General features: G+C 41.9%; 1 protein-coding gene across 2 annotated transcripts in view; it reads left to right on the top strand.

Moving 5' to 3' along the window:
* The window catches only part of PPARGC1A (PPARG coactivator 1 alpha), a 669,056-nt gene that overhangs the window by 208,010 nt on the left and 437,762 nt on the right, over positions 1-23,284 (top strand). For both annotated transcript variants that reach the window (XM_079989670.1, XM_079989672.1), the window contains exon 2: positions 22,297-22,356. In XM_079989670.1, the coding sequence (XP_079845796.1) occupies positions 22,297-22,356 (60 nt within the window). The remainder of the gene's footprint in view (positions 1-22,296; positions 22,357-23,284) is intronic.

Below are 23,284 nucleotides of genomic sequence, written 5' to 3'. Positions count from 1 at the left end.
AGATTAGCATAGACAAATATGTCTTAAGTACCCACCACCCAAAAGTACAATAGAAGTTCCTTTGCATGTCTGGAGCCTGAGGCGAGTCAGGTGATGAGATTTGGCTTCCCTTAGCTAACAATGAGCCCAGCAATTGTCACCTCTGGGAACTTCCTGGAGTCCCTATTCAAGGGGGAAATAGCTTTGGAATGGAGGAAGCTGGGAAAGGAGATGATTTTATATTATTTTTAAAGCTAGGTGACTTCCCTGAGCTGTCAAGTTGAAAGGATACATTCAGGCATAATATTTGTAATATTTAACTTTAAAGATGTGCCCCCCCCCGTAATTTCCGTAACATACCAAATGGTACTTGGAAGCATCGCCACCTACAGCTGTGGAGGCTGAACATAGCCATTGTAGCTGGTAGTCATTGATAGCCTGATCCTCTGTGAATTTGTCTAATCCTCCTTTACCCTCATCCAAGTTGATGGCCATTACTCCCTCTTGTAGGATATGGTATAACTATGTGCTGAAGGAAGAATCAGTTTCTTTTATTTGCCCTGAATCTCCCAACATTCAAGTTTCATTGAGTGCCCATGAGTTTCAGTGTTAAGAGAGCAGGAGAAAAAACTTTTCCATCTTCGTTGTATTAAGCAGTTGGTCCCTTACCTTTCCTGCCCCGCCCTGGCTACAATGATCCATGCGACGGTCACCTCCAGGCTTGACTACTGTAACTCACTCTACGCGGGGCTGCCCTTGAAGCTGTCCCAGAAACTCCAACGGGTGCAGAATGCTGCAGCAAGGCTCCTCACGGGGTCTCTGCCATGGGAGCATATTCACCCAGTGCTTTACCAGTTGCACTGGCTCCCAGTGGAGTACAGGGTCAGATTTAAGGTGCTGCTTTTGACCTTTAAAGCCCTTTGTGGCTTAGGCTCTCGTATTTACGGGACCGCCTCTCCTCGTATGCCCCACAGAGGACCTTAAAGTCCATGAATAATCATAGTTTAGAGGTCCTGGGCCCTAAGGAAGTCAGATTATCCTCCACCAGGGCCAGGGCCTTCTCAGTGATGGCTCCAACCTGGTGGAATGCTCTGTCCCATGAGACCAGGGCCCTTCAGGATTTAACTTCCTTTTGCAGGGCCTGTAAGACAGAGCTATTCTGCCTGGCTTTCAATCTGAATTTAGCCTAATCTTTTATTCCCCTTCTTTTCCTCCCCCTCCCCTTTTTATGAAGATTACCTGCTCTGGATCCCACAGCTAATTCTCCCCTGGTCTCCCCGCTGGCCCAAATAGGACTAATTTAGCCAGCTATCCCAGGTGATCATCTAATGTTTATTGGATGGATTTCCCCCTAAATTGATTTTTGAATTCTGAATTTATTGTTATTCCCGTTTTATACTGTATTTTATGCTATTTTTTGTTGCATCAATTAAGTGTTTTAAATTTGTTGTTAGCCACCCTGAGCCCGGTTTTCTGAACCGGGAAGGGCGGGGTATAAATAAAAAAAATATTTTTATTATCTGATTTCTCCATGCAGTGCATAATTTTACAAACTTCTATCATATTGCCACTTACTTGCCTTTTCTCTAAACCAAGAAATCCCAGATGCCACAAGCTTTCCTGATACGGGACTTGCTCCTTGCCACAGATGGGAATTCCAAATCGGTTCATCGAATGACAGTGCTTTTTAATGGAATTTAGTGGTGACTATTTTGCAATTTCAGAAGTCCTGGGGAGAGCTCCCACGTAGAACTCCCAGTTCTCACAAATGAGAGAAGGCTGTTGGGCTGCAAACCTTATGGCTGCCCTGCATGGTCCCATTGTGATAGGCTGGGGAATGCTGTTATCTCTGAACTGGAAATGGCAAGGTAAAAAAGGGGAATATGGAACTTTACTTCCTTCTATTTCACTCTATATTTGCCTTTATGAAACAGCGTGCCAACATACCATATGAAGTAGCATATAAAGTCTTCTTCCTTTATTAACTACCGTATTTTTCGCTCCATAAGACGCACCTAGTTTTTAGAGGAGGAAAACAAGAAAATATATATATTCTGAACGAAACAGTGGATGTATGATTTTTGTGGTGCATGCTGTGGCCACAGACATGTAATCTGATGGTGAATTTGGGGTGACCCAATGCAAAAATCCTGAGGATCCATGTGGATCCGTGCTTTGTAATCACATTTTTGCACCATTGCAGCCCCAGGAAACAGTGGATGTGTGATTTTTTTGGTGCAGGCTGTAGCCATGGACAGGCTATGTGAACTGATGGTGAATTTGGGGTGACCCAATGTAAAAATCCTGAGGATCCATGGGCTTTTACCTCCCCCCTCCCAGGCAGCCTCCGCTTGCATCCCTAGCCAGTGTGGTGTAGTGGTTAAGAGCGGTAGTCTTGTAATCTGGGGAACCGGGTTCGCGTCTCCGCTCCTCCACATGCAGCTGCTGGGCGACCTTGGGCCAGTCACACTTCTCTGAAGTCTCTCAGCCCCACTCACCTCACAGAGTGTTTGTTGTGGGGGAGGAAGGGAAAGGAGAATGTTAGCCGCTTTGAGACTCCTGAAGGGGAGTGAAAGGCGGGATATCAAATCCAAACTACTACTACTACTACTACTATTCTTCTTCTTCTTCTTCTTCTTCTTCTTCTTCTTCTTCTTCTTCTTCTTCTTCTTATCTCTCTTCCGATCCCACCAATCAGCTGTTTCCTTTCAACACTCCCTTCCCTCTTGTTTGCCTTATTGTCTTAGCTGGAGCAGTTTTTTGCTCCTCCTTTTCTTCTAATTTCCCTCCTTATTGCTTTAGTCTTCCTGTTTCCCCCCTTGCAAGTTTGCTGTCTTTATCTCCCCCCCTCCCTAGGTAGCCTCCTTTATCTCTAGCGGCCTTTATCTCTCCCTGATCGGCAAGCGATCAGCGGCTTTGTTTCAACACCCCCTTCCCTCTTTCAAAAAAAGAGAGCATGATCTGCTTTTTGCCCCTGGGCAATTCAGCTCCAGGGACCATGCATTCGCTCCATAAGACGCACGGACATCTCCCCTTACTTTTTAGGAAGAAAAAAGTGTGTCTTATTGAGCGAAAAATACGGTACCTTGGGTCACTCAAGAGCATGCTGATGGACTTGGCTCCATTGCCATGTGCTAGTCTCAGGAATCAAACGCAAGACAACTCCAGTTAAATTCCAGGAAGTCCAGGTGTATTACAGGTGAGCAGTACAAGCCACAAGCTCTGGCACCTTACTCTGTGTGTCACTGAGACAATTTGTAGGATAATTGAACTAATCTCTGCTGCAATGTCCATCTTGCAGATTGTCAGACTGAATACTGTAGCCTCAAAGAGTCAGGAGACCTAAGACGCCAATAAGGTTCCATTTGGCCTTCTATAAATGCTGACTCTGGACTGGCACTCGAGCACAAGACAAATAGAATAGCAGGGCAGGGAGGCAGGTGGATGGATGGAGTTTGAAGAAGGAAGGAGGATTAAAGAGCCAGACAAACAAAAGCAGCCAGGAGGGCTAAATAGCAGCCCCAGCATTTGAGAAACACAAGTCCTACACAAAGCCTGACTGTATTTGCCAAGAGGCTTGTTAAAAAGCCAGATTGACCAATCACACTGCAACTTGTGGTGGTAAGAAATCTCATTAGCAATGTGGTGCCAAAAAAAGGCCAACCTCAGGACTCGATCCTGATAAAATCGAATCTACCGTGTTCCGTTATGCAAGTTGTAAACTCCAAAGATGAAAGCACAGCTCTTGTTACATGATTATGTACCGTATTTTTCACTCTATAAGATGCACCAGACCACAAGATGCACCTAATTTTTGGATGAGGAAAACAAGAAAAAAAATAATATTCTGAATCTCAGAAGCCAGAGCAGCAAGAGGGATCGCTGCGCAGTGAAAACAGCAATCCCTCTTGCTGTTCTGGCTTCTGTGATAGCTGTGCAGCCTGCATTCGCTCCATAAGACGCACACACATTTCCCCTTACTATTTAGGAGGGAAAAAGCGAGTTTTATAGAGCAACAAATACGGTACATGTTTATATGTTCATTCTTGACCTGGAGAAGTATCAAAGAGTTTATGATAAAAATAAAATGACCCACAAAAGGTAGGCGACAATTTGCTAATTTATCCGCTAATTTAATCATATGAGAAAATTTGCTGAAGTTTTCGCCTCTATCGATCTTAATTGCTAAATTAAAAATTAGCCTTTCAGAAGACAGGGGAAGAATGATACACTGGATGCAATGAAAAATGTGAAGAGATCTATACCTGCAATAACTCTCCATGGGTTTGGTATTCTACAAGGTATATCCCATTTATCCAATCCATCTGCATTGAATTTATCACCAGCAGAGCAGCTGGGAATGGAGGTCAAACTTCATTTTGGTCTGCAACTTGTTAAAAGCAACCTGCAAAAGGTAGCTGACAGGTTGTTATTTTTATGCATTGGAAAACAGAAAAGATAAGGTGCTATCCTCAATATGTTCTCTGCCCCCACCTGTTGCTGTGGGTCTGACATGAGTACTCTGCTTTGGTTGTATTTAGGTTTTTAGAAGGCTCATTAAAGCTAAAAACAAGATAGATTTCCTTCAGATGGGCAGCTTCAGTTCAGCACAGTCTGCTGAGAATCTTCTTTCAGCATCTGAAGTTCCCAATTTATCAGTAACTATTCATTTCTTTTGGAAAGGGAAAAAAAAGGCCCACCTGCAAACATGACATTTTTGACATGCTCTTTCTTTTGATTTCAGTTCAACTCATCTTGAAAGTCATCTGTTAATGGGGATTAATGATTCTTCAGGAATTTTGATAGTTCAACAACTTTGAGGAGATAGGAAGAACTCCTATCACTAAACGAGAGCATACCCCTGTGTGATTGTGTAAATCCCGAAACATGCAGGATATAGAATTCAAATATCCAAACAAATGTTCTTCTAACACTCAGTGTATTATGAAATGCAAGATCAAATAGAAACAGAGAAGGATTAGTCTAGGATTAAGAATCCTTTAAACATATGAAGTGCATAACCTTCAGCATGTCCGCTCCTTTCACTGTTTGTAATTTTAGTCCCATCACTTCTGCTAGCACATTGATAACTGCTGCATTGCAGCCTTCTTCACGTTTGGTCTTTTACGATTCAGTGCTACTTTTGGTTTGGTTCGTGAAGATTGCTGTGAGACCTTATCTTGTCTAATTGTTATTACTGCCATCTGCATTACAGTATAATTACTTTTCAAAAAGAGCATCTCTCTCCAGCTAACATTTAAAGACACTTCCTAAGCCACTAAATTGCAAACTTACAGCACAAGTCAAAGCATAAGCTTAAAAATATGAGCTAATATTGTAGCCTATATTTCTTATATTTAACCCCCCAAAAAATATATTAAAGGAAGATTCATATTTCAGTCTTTCCCTCTCTCCCGTCAGTGGACCAGTCTGGTATATAGGCCCCATGAATGCTCTCCATAGCAAATTCCCTCTCACTTCTGTTGCCAGCTGCAACAACTTCATTTAACACTTGGCTTGCAGATATACCAATATCAGAACTCCCATCTTTAGCATCAGTTGCAAACCAACTTCAATCCTGGATAAGATAGGAACAAAAAGGTATTTGACTGGTGCTGATCAGACAAGGATGTAGGTGGCAAGCAGTTTCTCTGGGGCGAGCATTCTATAACACATAAGCACAGATAGAGAAAGCAGTACTTCTGCTACTCACCAAGGGAATTTGAAAGTAAAATCAAGCATTTTGAACTGGGCCTAGGACCTTGGGAATTTATAATGCAGGTGGTATAGAAAACAGATCGTATAAATCTTTTGCCTTTTACTTAACAACTTTCTGATTTGTTCTTGATTCTCTTCTGTTAACGTATTCTGATCAAATGGCTAAATAGACACACCAGGTTTCTTTGAAGCTATGTTATGTTAAAGAGAGGTGTGAAGAAACAATATTCAACTCAATGACAAGCTGGCATGAAGAATAAGTAAAAAAGAAAAGAAAAAGATAAATATTGACGCAACCTTGTGAACATAATCAGTTAACTAAGCTTAGAAGACTTTGAAAAAAATATTTTAGAATATCTAGGTATCTAATGTTCTGTTTTGAAGACACAGAATGCCCTTAGGGTCATGCTCAAGTGCGATAATATCTTTAAGCTTTCCAGTAATTATGTATCACAAATTAGAGCTGTTCTAGTTATTCTCTAGTTACATATGTATGATTTTGAGGGGCAGAGGGATCAAGATGTTCTTGTCAAATCCTGTATTACCTTAAAGAGTAAAATAACAGAGAGAAGGATGTTAAAAAGGCACCCAGAAAATGCAGATGACAGGGAGGGAAAATGGAAAGCAACAGAGGGGAAGTACCATGGATAAAATGATAAGGCAATGTAGTAAAGCATGACAAAACTATGATGGTTTGCATAAGTAATGAGAATAGGATTTGTGGTTTATAAATTGCTGTTAAAATTCCCATTTGCATGTTTATCAGAAATCTCATTTGCTTAAATAAAGCTAGCTTATATAAGCATGCATTTTAATCTATGTACATCACTTATTTAGCATAGATGTATGATCATAGTTGTACTGATTCAAGATACTACTGCACCGTAAAGCCAGTTAGAGGATGCTGTGCATTTCACAGGGCCAGTGCTACGAGTAGGCAGAATGAGATAGCAGCTTCAAGCAGCTGGTTTTGAATGTCACGAAAGGGCAGTAAATATTTATTCATTTATAATTGTATTTTTACTATCTGGGAGGGGTGGAGCTCCTGTGGAACTTTTTACTGGCCTATGCAAGTTGACTTGGCGTGTGTGATTTCCTGTTTTGTTCCAGGCAACAAAACAGGTTAGGCCATTCATTACACTTCTTTTAGAAGACTTATCTAGTACAGTGGTACCTCGGGTTAAGCACTTAATGCGTTCCAGAGGTCCGTTCTTAACCTGAAACTGTTCTTAACCTGAAGCACCACTTTAGCTAATGGGGCCTCCCGCTGCCGCCGCGCCACCGGAGCACAATTTCTGTTCTCATCCTGAAGCAAAGTTCTTAGCCCGAGATACTATTTCTGGGTTAGCGGAGTCTGTAACCTGAAGCGTATGTAACCCAAGGTACCACTGTACGGAGGACTGGGCCAAAACTAGCAAAACAAATTTCAGCAGAGATAAATGCAAAAGGGTGCGTTGAGATAAGAATAATAAGATGCACAGATACAGGATGGCTGGCACCTAGCTTGACAGTACTACATGTCAAAAGAGTCTAGGGGCTTCAGCAGACAACAAGCTAAACAGAAGTCAGCACTGTGATGCAATGGCTAAAAAGACTGTTTCGATTCTAGGTTGCATTGACCACCTAGTGTCTAGATCACAAGAAGCAATGACGCCTTTCTATAGTTTAAAAAGGCAATACAGTAGCAATCTTCAAATTTTTTAAAGGCTGTTACATAGATGATGGAGCAGTGTGGTGCATTTCATTTTTTTTAATAAATGCTTTTTATTGAGTTTTCAAAAAACACAAACAAACAAAATAAATACTCAAATATTCCACAATCATATGTCTGCTTATTTTCTAAACACTCTATCGCGTGCGGACTTTCCTCCCTCCCTTCAACAGGTTTTCATGTTATTCTTTTTTCCTGCAGATTCTTAATTACATTTTATCCACATCACAAAATTTATTTTAATCCTACTACAGTCTTTAAACTTCTACAGTTGCTACTTATATATTCAACAAATTTACGCCACTCCTTTTTGAACTTGGTTTCCTCTGGGTTCCGGATCCTATGTGTTAGATTTGCTAATTCTACATATTCAACCATTTTTGTCTGCCACTCCACTAATGTTGGTATTTCCTGAATTTTCCATTTTTGAGCTACTAAGATTCTGGCGGAAGTCGTAGCGTACATAACCTCTCGTCTGTTTTTCTTATTTCGTCTCCTATCAATCCCAGCAAAAAGGCTTCTGGTTTTTTGGGGAAGGTATATTTAAACAATTTTTTCAATTCGTTATAAATCACATCCCCCCCTTTTTTTTTCATATGTCCACCACATGTGAAAAAACTCTCTGTCTTTAGTTTTGCATTTCCAACATACTTTACTTTTCACTCTGTACATTTTTGCTAGTTTGACAGGTTTAATATACCAGCGGTACATCATTTTCAGTGTGGTGCATTTCAGATGTTGTTGGACAAAGAGGGTGTCATGTTAACTGCCCTTGCTCTTGAGGGTGGGACCTGAACCAACCGCTTCAAATTGCAAGAAGAGGGATTTCGACAAAAGATCAGGAAGAACATTTTATTGGTGTGTGGGGGGGAAGGGCCCTAGCTCAGTGGCAGAGAATATGCCTTCCATGTAGAAGGTCCTAACTTCAATCTAGGTAGGGCTAAGAATGTCTTCCTGTCTGAAACCCTGGGTAGCCACTTCTAAGCAATGTTGGCAGTAGTGAGCTTCCTAGCCTAGTACATAGCATTAACCAGAACAGAAGCATGTTGGATTTTAAGTGAAATAGATTAGTGGCTTTGCTTTAGTGGTGATTAGCCATAACGAAAGGTGAACATCAGTAAGCAAATTAGCACATACGCATATTGATAGCTGCCTTAAACGTTAGGTCATGTGGCGCAGTCAGACATAAAAGGTTTGAATGTGACTCAGTCTAAGTTTTGCTCAACCTCTCCTTGATGAGTTTGCTTTATATGTACAGGGAAATTTAATAGGGGAGTAGGGTGGAGTGGGACGCAGGTGGCGCTGTGGGTTAAAGCCTCAGCGCCTAGGGCTTGCCGATCGAAAGGTCGGCGGTTCGAATCCCTGCGGCGGGGTGCGCTCCCGCTGCTCGGTCCCAGCGCCTGACAACCTAGCAGTTCGAAAGCACCTCCGGGTGCAAGTAGATAAATAGGGACCGCTTACCAGCGGGAAGGTAAACGGCGTTTCCGTGTGCGGCTCTGGCTCTGGCCAGAGCAGCGATGTCACACTGGCCACGTGACCCGGAAGTGTCTCCGGACAGCGCTGGCCCCTGGCCTCTTAAGTGAGATGGGCGCACAACCCCAGAGTCTGTCAAGACTGGCCCGTACGGGCAGGGGTACCTTTACCTTTACCTTTAGGGTGGAGTTGCTGTCATACAATTTATCTCCCATTGCAGATCTGTGGTGGCACAGATGGTACCCTTTGCCAAGCTGAAATCTGGATTTGCTCTTCTGTTATGCTTTTGGGGTATGATGTTCCTAAGATTAAAAAAAAGCAATAGCCTTTAGTGATTTCTGTTATAAACACGCTTTTCTTAATATGTGGGAGCACATTTGCATGATAGAAACTAGCCAAATGTGCTTGAATTTCTATCTCTGCAGGAAACACCTATTGCATTTTCAAATTAACAATCACTGCAATTAATCTAAACAATCGCTCCTACACATTGGTACTATTGAAAGTCATATTTCTAATTTACATGTCCAAATTAGTTTCAACTTACTTATATTGAAGGAAAATAGATTTCTTTTTTCATATAATTAATGTAGTCTGCAAATGTACTGTGGATTAAATTTATCATTGTAAGGATCTTAAGATTCTAATATTTTTGCAGAGGCATAAAAAAGAGTAGCTATAATTATTTCATTATGTATGTATAAAAATAGGATGCGGGGAAGAGTGCATGCTTTCCTTCACTGATTACTCTTAATGTCTCCCAAATTTCCTGATTTACAGTATTCTCCAAGGATGCAGGTTTTTCTAATTGAAGTGCAGCAATTTGCATATTTTTAGACCTTGTGAAACAGTTAATTGATATATCATACTTATACAGTACTTAATATATTTTATGCATTTTCAGTAGGGGAGATGACTTCTATAAGGCTATCACATTTTGCAAATAATCTTAAATTTACAAATTCGTGATTTCTCTTCCCCCCCCCCCCCCCCGTTTGTCCTGTCCTCTTAGAATGAAGTAAAAATGCGATGAGGAAGCAATCGGTACAGCACAAAAATTTAATCCTATCGGTACCTTGACTTGTTCTGTTCTGTTCAGGGAAGTTTTAAATCTGTGATATTTTAGTGTATTTTTGGTTTTTATGGAAGCCGCCCAGAGTGGCTGGGGAGACCCAGCCAGATGGGCGGGGTACAAATAATAAATTATTATTATTATTATTATTCTGTGCTGGCGGCAGTCCTCAATTATGCAGAGGTGGTCAGGCTGTTCTAGCGATCAGGGTGTCTCGCACTATTCCTGCACTAAATTCCAGCTCTTTTTCTGTTGCAGACATACCCTTTACCATGCTGATACCCCCATCAGTGTGTATGTCAGTTCTTCAAGTATATATACACCTTCCTAGCTTGTCCTAGCCATCTCCTTTCCTTGGATAATAGTCTGGCAGAAGAATATAGGGAGGCAGCAGAACTCCCCACAGAATGCCACAAAGCACTGATATGCTGTGGGCATATTGATAGGTTGTGGCCAACATGTTGACGATTATCAACTGTTCTTAACTTGAAGCACCACTTTAGCTAATATGGCCTCCTGCTGCCACTGCACCGCCGGAGCACGATTTCTGTTCTCATCCTGAAGCAAAGTTCTTAACCTGAGGTACTATTTCTGGGTTAGCGGAGTCTGTAACCTGAAGCGTATGTAACCTGAAACATATGTAACCCAAAGTACCACTGTATTTTGTGTGTGTATGTGTGTGTGCAGCACACTTTTGTCTGCCTTGCTTGTTCCCTTCCTGCGTCTGATTAGATGGCAGTGCACTCCCAGTTATGCAATGTCAGCATCATTGAGAAGAGAGCACTACCAGTCCACTCATCTAGACACATCACCACTATAGCCAGGCATTTGAAGGAAGGATTGCAGAACAGGAGAGGACCAGGGCCTTTTCAGTACTGGCCCCGACCTGGTGGAACGCTCTGTCACAAGAGACTAGGGCTCTGCGGGACTTGACATCTTTTCTCAGGGCCTGCAAGACAGAGCTGTTCTGCCTGGCCTTTGGTTTGGACTCAGTCTGACCCTTATGTTTCCCTCCCCTTATGGTCTTGATTTATTGGCTACTTTTAAATTTTAAATTGCCCCCCCCCCCGTTATGTTTTTACTGTGATTTTATTGGTGTTAGCCGCCCTGAGCCAGGCTCTGGCCGGGGAGGGTGGGGTATAAATAAATATTATTATTATTATTATTATTATTATTATTAATCAGCCTATTGACCAACTAAATTTTCTTTCCTTGTTGTTGTTGTTGTTGTTGTTGTTGTTTAGTCGTTTAGTCGTGTCTGACTCTTCGTGACCCCATGGAACAGAGCACGTCAGGCACTCCTGTCTTCCACTGCCTCCCGCAGTTTGGGCAAACTCATGCTGGTAGCTTCGCAAACACTATCCAACCATCTTGTCCTCTGTCGTCCCCTTCTCCTTGTGCCCTCCATCTTTCCCAACATCAGGGTCTTTTCCAGGGAGTCTTCTCTTCTCATGAGGTGCCCAGAGTATTAGAGCCTCAGCTTCAGGATCTGTCCTTCCAGTGAGCACTCAGGGCTGATTTCCTTCAGAATGGAGAGGTTTGATCTTCTTGCAGTCCATGGGACTCTCAAGAGTCTCCTCCAGCACCATAATTCAAAAACATCAATTCTTTGGCGATCAGCCTTCTTTACAGTCCAGCTTTCACTTCCATACATCACTACTGGGAAAACCATAGCTTTTACTATACGGACCTTTGTTGGCAAGGTGATGTCTCTACTTTTTAAGATGCTGTCTATGTTTGTCATTTTTTCCTTACCTGCATACAATTCCTTGTTGCCAAGCCACTGATCTTAAAAACCCAACAACAGTCTTTCAAAATCTCCTGCCATTTTAGAGCACTCAGTATAAAGAATGCAGGATGTATTTCATAGAATCACAATCACACAGAGCAGCAAGCAGTTATCAATGTCATGGATGCTTTAGCTGAGATTCCTGCATCGCAGGGAGTTGGACAAGATGGCGCTTGGGTCCTTTCTAGCTTGTAAGAGTCTATGATTCTATGAACTGGTGGTTAAGCACTGCCTGAAGGCTTGTAAAAATGGCTGGTGTGGGTCACTCTGGCGAGATCAACCTGGATAAATAAATGTAAGGACCAATAAAGGTGTACTTACATAGGTAGCTGGAAGAAAGATAACCTAGGTGAAATAATGGAAACTTGAGTGAGGCCCTATTTTGAGTCTCTAAAGTTGAAGAATCATCATCCAATTTAGTACAGTGGTGCCTCGGGTTACATACGCTTCAGGTTACATACGCTTCAGGTTACAGACTCAGCTAACCCAGAAATAGTGCTTCAGGTTAAGAACTTTGCTTCAGGATGAGAACAGAAATTGTGCTCTGGCGGCGCAGCAGCAGCAGGAGGCCCCATTGGCTAAAGTGGTGCTTCAGGTTAAGAACAGTTTCAGGTTAAGTACGGACCTCCGGAACGAATTAAGTACTTAACATGAGGTACCACTGTAAGTATATGCTGGAAGCCGCCCAGAGTGGCTGGGGCGACCCTTTCTGATGGGTGGGGTACAAATAACAACAACAACAACAACAACAACAACAACAACATCAACAACAAAAATAAAATGTGCCACTTGAAAACCCTGAGAAGCTCCTAAGCCAGATTTAGGGTGGTGTGGGTGGTCCCCTGGCCAAGTCAAGAGCGTGCAGAACAGAAAGCGAGAGGGAGGAGGGCAAGAACATAAAAAATATTGAGAGGGGGTGCCAAATGTTGTCCTCTTTCTGGGTGCCATATTATTACCAAAGTTCTCCCCTGCCTATACAGTAATGCTAACCTAGTGGTAGAGTACAGTGGTACTAGGGGTTACATACACTTCAGGTTACAGACGCTTCAGGTTACAGACTCTGCTAACCCAGAAATACTACCTCCTGAAGTTTGCTTCAGGATGAGAACAGAAATTGTGCTTTGGCGGTGCGGCAGCAGCAGCAGGCCCCATTAGCTAAAATGGTGCTTCAGGTTAAGAACAGTTTCAGGTTAAGAACGGACCTCCAGAATGAATTAAGTTCTTAACCCGAGGTACCACTGTACTGGGTCCAGTATCAGGTTCACAGACGCAACACAAGGATTCACTTAATCCCTTAGCTCTGGTATTGGATCTGTCAATGGGTGGCAGCTAAGACTTGCCATAGAGATTATTTAGCATCATTCATCTGGCTCTAGTGTAAAGCACTGTGATGTATTTGCTTTTAGAAGCAAATAAAACAGGGAGATATGGCTCCAGCCAGCTTTCCAGGCGGCTTCAGCCATTGCAGTATAAGGTATGCCTCGCTCCATGACAGCTAAAATGACTGCACATACATTTTGATTCGGAGCATTCTGACTGAAAGTTTAGATGCATTGTTTGAATAAATGACAGAAAAGCTGGGAGAATAACGATGCATGAGAATGCTGAACCGATTCTCCAGGGCAGGACTGGCTGAAGACATTGAGCCGTTTGAGGTGAAGCTGACCGATTGAATTTTTCTTCAGCCCTGGCGACAGGACAGAGTATTTCACACCCGAGGGCAGCAGGCTAGCATGGAAGGCACATGGCAAACACGTGGCACAAGCGGGTCTCTCTCCCAACGCCTTGCAATTCCACCCCCAGCATCTTCTGCCCAATGTGCCCACTGCATTCTGCCTAATTAAGGGCTGCCAACTTGGCACTTGGTGACAGCAGCTACGAAATTAATAGACGCCTGCTTCTTGGGAGAAAAGCAATGACAAACCTAGACAGCATCTTAAAAAGCAGAGACATCACCTACCAACAAAGGTCCGTATAGTAAAAGCTATGGTTTTCCCAGTAGTGATGTATGGAAGTGAGAGCTGGACCATAAAGAAGGCTGATTGCCGAAGAATTGATGCTTTGGAATTATGGTGCTGGAGGAGACTCTTGAGAGTCCCATAGACTGCAAGAAGATCAAACCTCTCCATTCTGAAGGAAATCAGCCCTGAGTGCTCACTGGAAGGACAGATCGTGAAGCTGAGGCTCCAATACTTGGGCCACCTGATGAGAAGAGAAGACTCCCTGGAAAAGACCCTGATGTTGGGAAAGATGGAGGGCACGAGGAGAAGGGGACGACAGAGGACGAGATGGTTGGATTGTGTTCTCGAAGGTACCAGCATGAGTTTGACCAAACTGCGGGAGGCAGTGGAAGACAGGAATGCCTGGTGTGCTTTGGTCCATGGGGTCACAAAGAGTCGGACACGACTAAACAACTAAACAACAACAACAACAACAACTTGGCACTTGTAGATGCCATGGTGCCCGTGAAGGCTTTTACTGCTGCCGCAGACTCTGAGCTTTCGTTTTCTTTCTATACTGAGTCAGAGGGGGTGACTCAGTATAGAAAAAGCCTAGGATTGGAAGGCTGGTGTAGCACGCTCCAAAGATGCTCTGACATATTTCCAGGGGCAAGCTCGCCTAGCATGGTGTGTAGCATCCTGGTATTTCGGGTGTTGGATACAGTGAAGATCTTGCCTATGTCACTGGTGTGTTGCTGAAGAAAAGAATTCATTACTGATCTGGCTGAGTCGGTCCTGGAAAGTGGTTTTCCAAACGGCTGAGGGCACTGGGGACATACTACTGCCAGCACATAACACTGATGCTTGAAGTTTACACTGCCTGCCCATATGTTACCATATGGTTCAGACTTCTTGTATTAATTCACAAGCCACTAAACAACTTGGGTACAGGATACCGTGGGTCTAGGATATCTTAAGGACTGGCTGATTCCATATATATATATATATATGGTAAAGGGACCCCTGACCATTAGGTCCAGTCGTGACCGACTCTGGGGTCATCTCGCTTTATTGGCCGAGGGAGCTGGCGTACAGCTTCCTGTGGCCAGCATGACTAAGCGGCTTCTGGCGAACCAGAGCAGCGCACGGAAACGCCATTTACCTTCCCGCCGGAGCGGTACCTATTTATCGAATTGCACTTTGACGTGCTTTCGAACTGCTAGGTTGGCAGGAGCTGGGACCGAGCAACGGGAGCTCATCCTGTCACGGGGATTCGAACCACCGACCTTCTGATTGACAAGTCCTAGGCTCTGTGGTTTAACCCACAGCGCCACCCGCATCCCATATATAAATATATATAATTTTTTATATACATTTTTATTAGTTTTTTAACATACCATTTTCAACAGTAATTAAACATACTTTTACATCTTATTCATTTTTTTGACTTCCATCAGTCCTGTCTGAAAATTCTTCAATCTAATCTCTTAGTATGCATTTCTTACTTTCCCTATTACATTTAAAACTAATAACCAATATCTCTATCTTTTCCCACTTTGTAACACTTCGTATATTTCTCCAAACAAAACTTCTTGTAGTCCTACTAGCGTATTTTGTTGGTTACAATTGCTCTTCAGATAGTTCATATGTTTCTTCCAGTCTTCTGTAAATCTCTGGTCCTGCAGGTTTTGAATCCTTCCTGTCATTTTGTCCAATTCTGCATAGTCCATTAATTTCGTCTGACATTTTTCTTTCGTCGGAATTTCTTGTTGCTTCCATTTCTGGGCTAACAATACTCATACCTGCTGATTCCTTATATATTGGTCTGATCACTGATATCTTTGGGGGAGTCTTTGTTAGTAGTTCCACATGGCTCAGACGCACAACTCATAAATAATAATAATAATAATAATAATAATAATAATAATAATAATAATAATTTTTATTTATATCCCGCCCTCCCCAGCCGAAGCCGGGCTCAGGGCGGCTAACAACATTAAAACAGTATGACATTATAAAACATTATAAAAATGAATTAAAATCAAAATTGATGGCAACCATAAACTAAAGCTTTGTAAAGATTGCCAGAGGAGGGGGTCAGGCTGCGCCCTGACCAAATGCCAGGTGGAACAGCTCTGTCTTGCAGGCCCTGCGGAAAGATGTCAAGTCCTGCAGGGCCCTTGTCTCTTGTGACAGAGCGTTCCACCAGGTTGGAGCCGCAGCCGAAAAAGCCCTGGCTCTAGTTGAGGCCAGCCTAACCTCTCTGAGGCCTGGGACCCTCAAGGTGTTTTTATTAAATGCTAGAAGAAGAAGAAGAAGAAGAAGAAGAGGAGGAGGAGGAGTTTGGATTTGATATCCTGCTTTATCACTACCCTAAGGAGTCTCAAAGCAGCTAACAATCTCCTTTCCCTTCCTCCCCCACAACAAACACTCTGTGAGGTGAGTGAGACTGAGAGACTTCAGAGAAGTGTGACTAGCCCAAGGTCACCCAGCAGCTGCATGTGGAGGAGTGGGGAAGCAAACCTGGTTCACCAGATTACGAGTCCACTGCTCTTAACCACTACACCACACTGGCTCAGAAGCCCTGCATTCTGTCTAGTGGGCCCAAGCTTGTGTAACTCCCTCCCAACTGAGATTAGGAAGGCAGCCTCCTTTCTGAACTTCCAACTCTTGACTAAAATGTTATTGTTCCTGCAGGCATTCTAATGATGCAGCTTTATTGTTTAATTTTGGGTGGACTGTTTTTATGTACATCATTTAGAAATACTAACGACTGAGCAGTATATAAACACAACAAACAAACAAACAAACAAACAAACAAAATGACATTTTAAATGTTGGAGCTGCTCCTTCCTTCATGCTCTTGTTGCACATTGTCCAAGGTAAACAATGTTGCATGTTGTTCAAGATCATTTATAAATACTGAACATGAATAATTTCTCTTTGGAGAACCTTTGGAACTGAATGATGTTCAGGTGGGTTATCTTGTACCCACATCTCAGTGAAGAAAGCCTTATTTTCAGCCGGTGTTCGGAAGTGTTTTTTTGACAAAGTTACTCTTCCGTTCATTTTTGAAGCTTCTGCCTCTTATGATGAAAGGGGGAGCAGTCAATTATAAGTTGTAAATGTAGATATTAGGTTACCTGATTGCCTTTTAAAAATAAAACAAAAGAATTATAAATGCCAAGTGAGTCAATTGTAAGATGAGTCCTATATTGCATGAGCTTTTAGAATGACCCATCTTACTTCATGTGAGATAACCAGCTTCATCTAACCAACATGCTTAAGTCTAATTAATGCATGAAGGGTAAGCTGTCTCAGTGATGTCCCTTCCCTTCACCTTGGGAGGAAAGTAATCAAGCCTCTTGTTGTACCTCAGTCTACCTAAGAACCTCAAAGCGTGTGAAGAGGTTCTGAGCTGGTTGCTTCAGTTCTGACCACATGACTCTAACAAGCCTCTCTAACAAGTTCTTGTATCAATAATTTTGCAACTTTCACCTCTGTAACTAAGCCAAGTTTTACTGCCTGTGCAGCTTTTTCTGACTGCTGTATGGAAAAGCACATGAATCTGACCTTTGGAGAGTTAGTAAGTAAACTATTTTAAACCTACCAAACTTTTGGTCTTTTACTATGCTAGGGGAAGGGGGAAACTTTGGAACTCACAATGACATTTTAAAGATCTAACAGCCTATATGTCCACACTTTACTTTGCTACTTTGTGATTTTAAATCTCCACTGGGATTCTCTCACCAAATTGTACTTGCCCCAAGCATGGATCTTGGCACCCCAGAATTCTTCTTTTATATACCTATTTTTTATCATTGCACCAACACTTCAGCTTTCAGATTTGTTCCTGTTATCAGACATCTGTTTTTTACAGGTTTACGTTCCAGCATACAGGTTAGGAAGTCCACCTGGCTTTCTTAGCCTGGGAATTTCCCCAGTCTCCCTTACAGAGACGTACGTGTGTGTGTGTGTGTGTGTGTGTGTGTGTATCTATATGTGTGTGTGTGTGTGCATATATGTGTGTTTCAGCAAAGGAGCAAAAGACTATACCAATTATCTCACACCCTGCAGCTGTGCCAGCAGCCATCTCAAGAGAATAGTCGTCTGTTAGGGGTTAACTTGAAATCCTGATATTGAAGGATTTGGAATATCTTGGTGTAAAGTAGTGTAATCACAATACTGTAATTTGAAGCTTGATCATATGTAGAGAACTAAGATACTTTTTCCTAATCAGTTCTTACTGACTTGATGTGAAGGAAATGTTTATTGCGGGGAGAAGAATAGCCACGAAAACAAGAAAATGATTTTGTTTTAACTGTAATATGTAGATCAGAGTCTTGAAATGTATTTCTCCCAATCTTTTTTTAAATACCAACCACTAACACTACATTTCATTGGTATCTAATAGTCATTAGTTTTGCAATTTGCTTTGAGATGGGCCATTCAGTAATCATTAAAATATATAGTGAACTATAAAACTGGATATTGAAAAGGATTAGACAAAATCGTTAGATTTGTAGTCCTCGGAAGTTTTTATCTGACATCATCAGGGGTTGCAAAGGCCTGCTTGCAACGTCCAAGCGTCATTTCTCTTGAACCAGTAGGAATTTGTGACTCTGAGGGTTAAAAAATTAAACTTCTGCAAGGTTTGAAGAACATGAGTGGCGAAAGCTTTCATTTCCTATCTCCTTCAAACAAATACTGAGATCCCCAAATCCTTAACTAAGCAAAACTCCTGCTGGCAAGACTCTGAGTTTAGTCACTCCAAGTAGAGCTGAAGAAGATGCATTTTTATCTTCAAACACACAAAGCTTTATACAATCTGCTAAGATTCTGAATTCCGGATTACAGCTAAATCTACATTCCTGTTCATCTACAAATATGTGCACAACCACAATGGCTTCCTGGACAAACATGTTTCTTGCATATCCATGAAATATGTGCCAAAATAGTCATCAGGTTATCAAAGAACTCAAAGAATGTGTACAGACTCTCGAAGTGCCCCTATTTTCCAGGTATAGTTCCGAATATACAGAAGCCATCTCGGTTTCTGATTTGATTCTGGAATGCCCTACTTTTCCTTAGGATATCCCTATTTTCATCAGAGAAATGTTGGAAAGTATGTAATCACATGTGCTGCATAACCTTCGCCTGGGTCTTTTCATTTGCCTGTTCCAGAGGCATAAACACATTACCTATTGGAGGAAAGAGAGGCAACAGTCTAGTTGCACCTCAAAAACTAACAATTTTGTGAAAGGCAATAGTGTAAGTGGTGGAGGAGCTCATCATGACCACCTAAAGATAGCCTAAACATGCAGGCAGTTATGTTGGCCCATTATTTATATCTATCTATACACATGGACCTCTTCAAGAGCGTAGCAACTTGTTAGAATCAGCAGACAGTCACAGAATAGTGAGCTGGCAAAGTATGGTATGCACATTAGTCTTTTTTGTTGCCTGTTACATTCCAGAGCCTTATTAAACACATACAAAAAAACAATTGTGACCTAACCCTCAGCGGTCAAAATGGGCTCCTAGTCACACTTCTCTGAAGTCTCTCAGCCCCACTCACCTCACAGAGTGTTTGTTGTGGGGGAGGAAGGGAAAGGAGATTGTGAAATGACTGGCAGAATCCGAGACCAGGGAGAAGAGTCGGTGGAAGAAGATTGGAAGAAATTTAAAATCTAACTACAGAAATATTGTAAAATTAATGAATGTTAATGACGTTGGAATGAAACGAAGTGGTTCTAGCAATAAGGCAAAATAAGAATATGTAAGAATCGATTGATTAGATGAAAATTTGAAGTTATATTATGTGAGGATAAACAATTAAGGGTAAACTAAGAGGGTACGGATTTGCTGAACAATTTTTTTAAATGGAATACAAAAAAGGGAGGTGTGAGGAAGTCATGAAAATAAGTAAATGAGTGGTAAGATATCAGAAAGAGGGATTTTTCTTCCCCCCCTTTTTTTCTTTTTATGTCTATTTTTGGTTTATGTACTTTTTGTGTTTTCCGTTTATTGTTTTGTAACCTTTTTCTTGTTGAAAACTTAATAAATATTATTTAAAAAAAAAGGAAGGGAAAGGAGATTGTTAGCCACTTTGAGACTGCTTAGGGTAGTGATAAAGTGGGATATCAAATCCAAATTCCTCCTCCTCCTCTTCTTCTCTGAGCATATTTTGTATCTTGCTGAGTGTTGCCAAGAGCGGGGGCGATCTCAAAGTAAAATTGTCCACTTTGTGCTTCTCTCTTGTATTGTGGGGCAGGCTGGAGATCGTGCTGGATGAGTAGCTTTTATAGGTTATGTTTCAACTTATTAATTGAGGACATCTCAAACTTTATTGAAAAATGAACTCAATAAACATATCGATCTTACAGAGGATTGCATTTATAGATAAATGTGCATTGTAACTGACAAAAACTAATCAACTGAGTCAATTTACTGTTTTGCCAGCCTGTTTGCCTGCATACTAAGGGGAATAATATTTATAGTGTACCGCTTGGAGGTATAACGCTAAAGGGGCAGATCAGATTAAGTGCAATCAGGGAGAAGGGAGGCAACTTCCAACATCCCCACCTCAGCCACAGGCAACTATTTCTGTGCACAGTAACAGCTGTGTGAACGAATACCTCTGCATTTTATTCCAAGTGAAAGTAAGTCTCATCGATTTCAGTGGGTCTCATGGCCACGTAAAGCACTTTCAGATTGAGGGTGATGGATTGAGGATGCTGGAATTTCACGGGCTTGCTTATTTTTGAAGATACATGGCTAATGGTTCATATTGCACACTCTCTGTAGCTCTGCTATGCTGAGTCTTGCTCACGTCCTAGATCTTTGCAGAAGTGGAGCTGTTTCTTATTAAACTGACACATTTCCATGTATCCTTTTGTTCTTTGTTACCAGCATATATTGCTTCTTGTGAGGAGCGGTCTTCTACATACTTTATATGTGTTAATTTCCCCCCCCTTTTAAAATAACCTGCTATGCCTTTTTGATGCAGAGTTACATTATTACAAAAAGTTAAGAATAGTATACATTTCTAGCTCAAACATAGCTAACACCACAATCCTTTTGGTGTCTACTCAGAAGTAAACCCCATTGTGTTGAGTGAGATAGGTAAGTGTGTACAGTCGTACCTTGGATCCCGAACACCTTAGTATTTGGACGTTTTGGTTCCTGAACGCTGCAAATCCGGAACTGAGTGTTCCCATTTGCGAATGTTCTTTGGAACCCGAACGTCCGACGGAGCTTCCGTGGCTTCCAATTGGCTGCAGGAGCTTCCTGCAGCCAATCAGAAGTTGTGCTTTGGTTTCCGAACGTTTTGGAAGTCGAACGGACTTCCGGAATAGATTCCGTTTGACTTCCAAGGTAGGACTGTACAGTATAAGACTTCAGTCTAGAACTGCAATCTTAAACAAGCTTTTTAGAAAGTAAGTCCCACTGAATTTCTGGGTGAATGTTAAACTGGATTGTGAGTTGAACCACAGTGCTCCCATTATAGAGACAGGAAGGGCTGTTCTAACTCAGGCTTATCTGAGATCGTGGAAGTAGCAGTAAACCATGGTTTAGCATTACATGTGAACAAAATCTTTAACTCTAGAAGAGAAACATTCAAGCTGCTTCACCTTTGCTTGATCTTCGTGAGGATCCCCCAGCTATCTTTGTGTGGTGGGCACCAGGAGAGCTGTTGTCTTGGACTGAAACATTTGAACCAGCATAAATATATAACAGAATTCAAGAAAATTGTGCACACGCTGGTTATCTCATTTAAGACATTTTTCAAGTAGAAGAAGAGTTTGGATTTGATATCCCACTTTATCACTACCCCACAACAAACACTCTGTGAGGTGAGTGGGGCTGAGAGACTTCAGAGAAGTGTGACTGGCCCAAGGTTACCCAGCAGCTGAATGTGGAGGAGCGGAGACGCGAACCCGGTTCCCCAGATTACGAGACTACCGCTCTTAACCACTACACCACACTGGCTCTCATTTTTCAAGATAGCAAACGAGTCAGATCTTCATGAGAAAGTAGACCTAGGGTAGGTGTAAATTTAGATCACAAAATGGATAGGGGGTAAGGGTTGAAAACTTTGCTAAGAGTACATTTCCCCTGATCTTCAAAGCCCATAGGACTGCTAAGTAGTAAGAAGAAAGTCCTAATCATTGCACCTCGTGTGTCATGTCTAGTTTGGTCTTAGGACAAAGATACATAGGTACCTCAGTGAACAACCTTCAGTGACTGTAAACAACAGGTATCTCTGCCTCATTGATTCATAAAAAAACATTTGTATATTATTATTCATAAAAAAAATCAGAGGGGCAGTTTATGACAGTTGTACAATGCAATACAATAAAACCATATTTAAAAGTTAAGATCAGCAATTGGCTCAGCATTGTGGAAAGGTATATTCTTAATTGCCTGCCATAAGCCTGGCAGAATAGAGAAGTTTTCAGCAGGTATTTAAAAGTTGAAGCAGAAGGCACCTGCTAAATCTCTGTTGGTGGAGTATTCCAGGTTCCAACATTTCAGACTCAAGTTCAAATCTGCTATCTGTCGTTCAGTTGATATACCTTTGTCCTAATTTTTGCTTTTGTTTTTTTTGCAGCCTCTTTCCAGTGCTGATCTCCCGATGAAGGAATGCAACATTCTTTTCAACAGTGCACAGGTAAAAAAACAACACCTTTAAATTCTTGAATAATTTGTGGACACAATACAGCTAGAACACTAGGTACCGGTATGTGGAAAAACTTGGTTAATGAATTTGAGCTGCACCTGTTGTGTTTGTGTGTGTTTGGTAATAAGATGCATAAGCAGACTTCTGTTGGCAGATTGTAGGAAGCACCCCCACAGACTTTGCCCCTAAGCACACTTCAGAGACTACAGCACTGGTCTGGCCAAGGAGCCTCTAGGGACCCAGAGATGTTTGCTATGGAAGCAAGTGTTCTGCTCACCACCGGTGTGGCTATAACTATGCCTGTTTGTTCCGAGGTCTAGTTTGGTAGTACTGACTTGGAGTGAAGCTGAATAATGTCTCAGTAAGGAAGGCAAGGGTCTTCTCTATCGGAGATCCTTCAGAGTAGTGGGTCAGATTGTAGGAGAAATCGTATGACAGACTTTGAGTTTTTTATGAGTTGAACTTCTGCTTCTCTGTTTGTTCCACCTGCAGCTCTGTCCCTCCTTCTCTGCATCCTCCACTTTTGCTTCTCTTGTAAGGGTGTGTGGAACCTCATGTAGATATTCAATCTGTTGGTCACTTTTCCAGTGTGACCACTTCTAAAAGGAAACATTTGCAAAATCCTTAAAATACATAAAATGTTTTTCCCCCCTCATTGGGACTCCCCAAACAGGTTGGTTGTTGTTGTTTTAATTACTCATGTATCCAATAAATTTCTATACTGTCCTTTGTAAATAACTCCAGGGCAGTTTTAAGTAGAGATGTCAGACTTCCAGTGTGCTGCCATCTGCCTTATTGCAGGGCAGAGTCGAGGGTAAACCATACATGGAACGAGTCTGCAACTTGATGGAGGTAGAAACTGTCTCTCATGCCTTGTTACACTGCCGTTTCTACAGGGATATACACTCGGTATTTATTA

Source organism: Podarcis cretensis, assembly GCF_951804945.1.
Source record: "Podarcis cretensis genome assembly, chromosome: 9".
NCBI lineage: Eukaryota > Metazoa > Chordata > Lepidosauria > Squamata > Lacertidae > Podarcis > Podarcis cretensis.
This window is presented reverse-complemented; position numbering and strand designations above follow the sequence as displayed.